The sequence below is a fragment of the Limulus polyphemus genome, unplaced genomic scaffold (genome assembly GCF_000517525.1).
Source record: "Limulus polyphemus unplaced genomic scaffold, Limulus_polyphemus-2.1.2 Scaffold4611, whole genome shotgun sequence".
Classification (NCBI taxonomy): Eukaryota; Metazoa; Arthropoda; class Merostomata; order Xiphosura; family Limulidae; genus Limulus; species Limulus polyphemus.
In genome coordinates, this window is record NW_013670221.1 from 74986 (window position 1) to 77978 (window position 2993).

At 32.9% G+C, this 2993-nt stretch overlaps 1 protein-coding gene across 2 annotated transcripts in view; it reads right to left on the reverse strand.

Annotated features, from left to right (window-relative positions):
• The window catches only part of LOC106471421 (agrin-like), a 77392-nt gene extending 74653 nt beyond the window's left edge, over window positions 1-2739 (reverse strand). For both annotated transcript variants that reach the window (XM_022400024.1, XM_022400023.1), the window contains exon 1: window positions 2533-2739. In XM_022400024.1, the coding sequence (XP_022255732.1) occupies window positions 2533-2731 (199 nt within the window). In that variant the 5' untranslated portion in view covers window positions 2732-2739. The remainder of the gene's footprint in view (window positions 1-2532) is intronic.
• Window positions 2740-2993: the final 254 nt, after the last annotated feature.

The window sequence follows — 2993 nt, forward strand, 5'->3', positions numbered from 1 at the left end:
TTCTTCTATATATACAAACTATTATATATATATATATATATATATATATAAGTAATCACACATGACCAAGTTTTATAAAGTACAAAACATTGGTTCCTCATATATCAAGCATTATTAACAATTTCTTATACGTAATCCCGCATGACTAAGTTTTATAGTCAAAACATTTGTTCCTCATATATCAAGCATTATTAACAATTTCTTATAAGTAATCCCGCATGACTAAGTTTTATAGTCAAAACATTTGTTTCTTATCTTTGGGTTCGAATCCCTGTCCCACCAAACATGTTCACCCTTTCTGTCGTGGGGGCGTTATAAATTGACGGGCAATCCCACTATTCGTCGGTAAAAGAGTAGCTCAAGAGTTGGAGGTTGGTGATGACTAGCTGCCTTCCCTCTAGACTTTCACTGCTAAATTAGGGACAGTTAGCGCAGATAGCCCTCGTGTATCTTTGCGCGAAATTCATAAGAAACCAAACCATCCTTATATTTACAAGTCCATAATTGGTTCTCAATTTCTTTGTTGTTTAAGTTTAATTCTAAGCTCTTCGTGCACCTGAATTAGATGTAGAACTAAAACTAAAACCTATGATGTATATCTACAAGATAGGTAGATCTTGATAGAAAAAGGTTTTGAAATAACTATTTTCGATCAATACCAATTTAATATATCAACCGATTTTTACGTAGATTGTAAGAAACGGAAGAATCGTGTATCTTCCTGAAGATGTTATTGTTCATTTCAAGCAATGATCATTGTAGATATTTTACTTTCTTACTCTTCTTAGACATTTCATCGCTTATAAGTTTATCTAAGACTCCGAAATAGAAAAACCCAGACAAAATGTTTTTTTAATCAATGAACGAAGCAGTTAATTATATGTACAGGTGTTACGTCTATTAGAGGTTGTTTGATTATTGGTCAATGAACGAAGCGGTTAATCATATGTACAGGTGTTACCTCTATCAGAGGTTGTTTGATTATTGGTTTAAATGTTTTAGTTCCATGCATAATTCATCATCCGTTTCAAAATGGAAGCACTTTGTAGCAGAATAATAGTTCACGTTTAATTGTCTATATCTTTTTTTTATCAATTTTCAAACAGTTCGTATTAAAGATAAAGTATACTTTTAATCGAATCTATCATTCTTTCGTAACTTTCAAACTGTTTGTAGGAAAATTACACAAAAAATAAAATCCTCAATTTTCTTGTCCATATAGTTTTTATTAAGTTCAGAACAAGATATAGAAACAAAAGGAAAAACAAATTGGATTACTTGTGTACATCAGTCCATTATAAAAATATGTATCTACTTCTTATACTGTCTTCATTAAGTGCTTGAAAAAACCCATAAAGAAAACAGCAGTAGCAGAAGAAAATCCATACCTGCTTGTATATAAAGTCCACACTAGGTTTCAAACAAATTGTGGCAAGAAACAAACAGCAAGTCTATATTTTGTGAGATAAGAAAACATCTACACAGAAAGTTCAGCTGTGGATTGCTTAAGAAAGTTACTGTTTCGTACGTTTAATCTGATGCCTAGGTACACATGTTTTAAGCTTGTTTAAGACCCGAAACGTCGATTACATAGGCCTGCGATGGTTTTATTGTCTTGAAATGTTTACATGTTGTGCAGTAATTCCTGTACGCTGAATCAAAAATTATATCCATTTTTCTTCATCACGTACAGATTTCTACAAAACGTCATAACGCAATAAATAAAAGAAAAAACACAACACGTAGTTTTGAGACTACAAGACGTAGATTTCACACACACACACACACACACGCAAATCAGGATGAATGAGAATGTATATTCGTTTGACATCAATGTTCTTCCCCTTTTTTTCAGTTTGTTTGTATTTTTGTTAACAAACATAATAATAAAAAATGTGGTAAACGAAATAATAATTTGATCTAAGTAAGAGTTTCTTTTCCCCCGATTTGTAAAAAATCCTCACGTGATAGAGAAAAATGAATATTATTTTCGAAATCTGTGTAGGTGAATTATGGAAAATTCGTTATTAAAACCAAAACAACTTTTATGAAGTTTAAGTTCGCAGGCCTGTGTTATTTATAAAAATATATTTATGATGATCTTATTTAAGCTTCAGAAATGCTGCTTATCATATTTTAGCGTAGCTTAAGTATTAATTCCAAATATTAGATATTTTTTCCATAATAGCAATATGACACATAAATACATACAGTGAAATATACGGTTTCTATGGTAAAGTTATACTCGAACCTGCACTAAATTAAGACAATATATTATATGTATCCGCACGTGGTTTGAATACCACACAAATATACCAAATACAATATGTACTTTACAAAATCTAACTTAGCTTTGTGAACCACTTTAGGTTTATAAACATGTGCTTTCTATTGCACACCTCAGGTTTGGTATCTATGAGGACACACGGATTTGGAGTGGACTACAGATTGGATCAAAATTGATCTGTATGTTTGGGTAAATTAAATTCTGTCGTTGAAAGACATTTCTTTAAGAGCTGGCGAAAAACTTACCACAGGGACCCTGGTGTTTAACAAATATTGTGCGTTGTTGGGTGCAGGATGACATACTCATGACGCACTCACTCATGTACGTCACTCCATCGTTTCCACAAACAGGGGCGAAGATCTCGTTACAGGAGTCTTGACAATGACAGTACGCCTGGAGGGTCCTGTCATCCACCAGACACCGGGCGCCGTAAGAACAGTACATTTTCTCACATGGCTCTAAAGGACAAAGAAAAGGTTGAAATTCCTGTATATTAGTAACAATGGAACTTCTAACTGTAGAACAATCTGGTACTGGATATGGGAATGCTAAGAAACAACACGCACTTAAAAACGCATACATACAAAATATTAGACACCCTTATTATCAATAAATCATTGGATAATATTGTTGAAGGCTATGGTTCTTAAAACATAAACGCTCGTATTGTGTTTGGCTAGAGGGAGTTTTTGACGTCGTATTATCA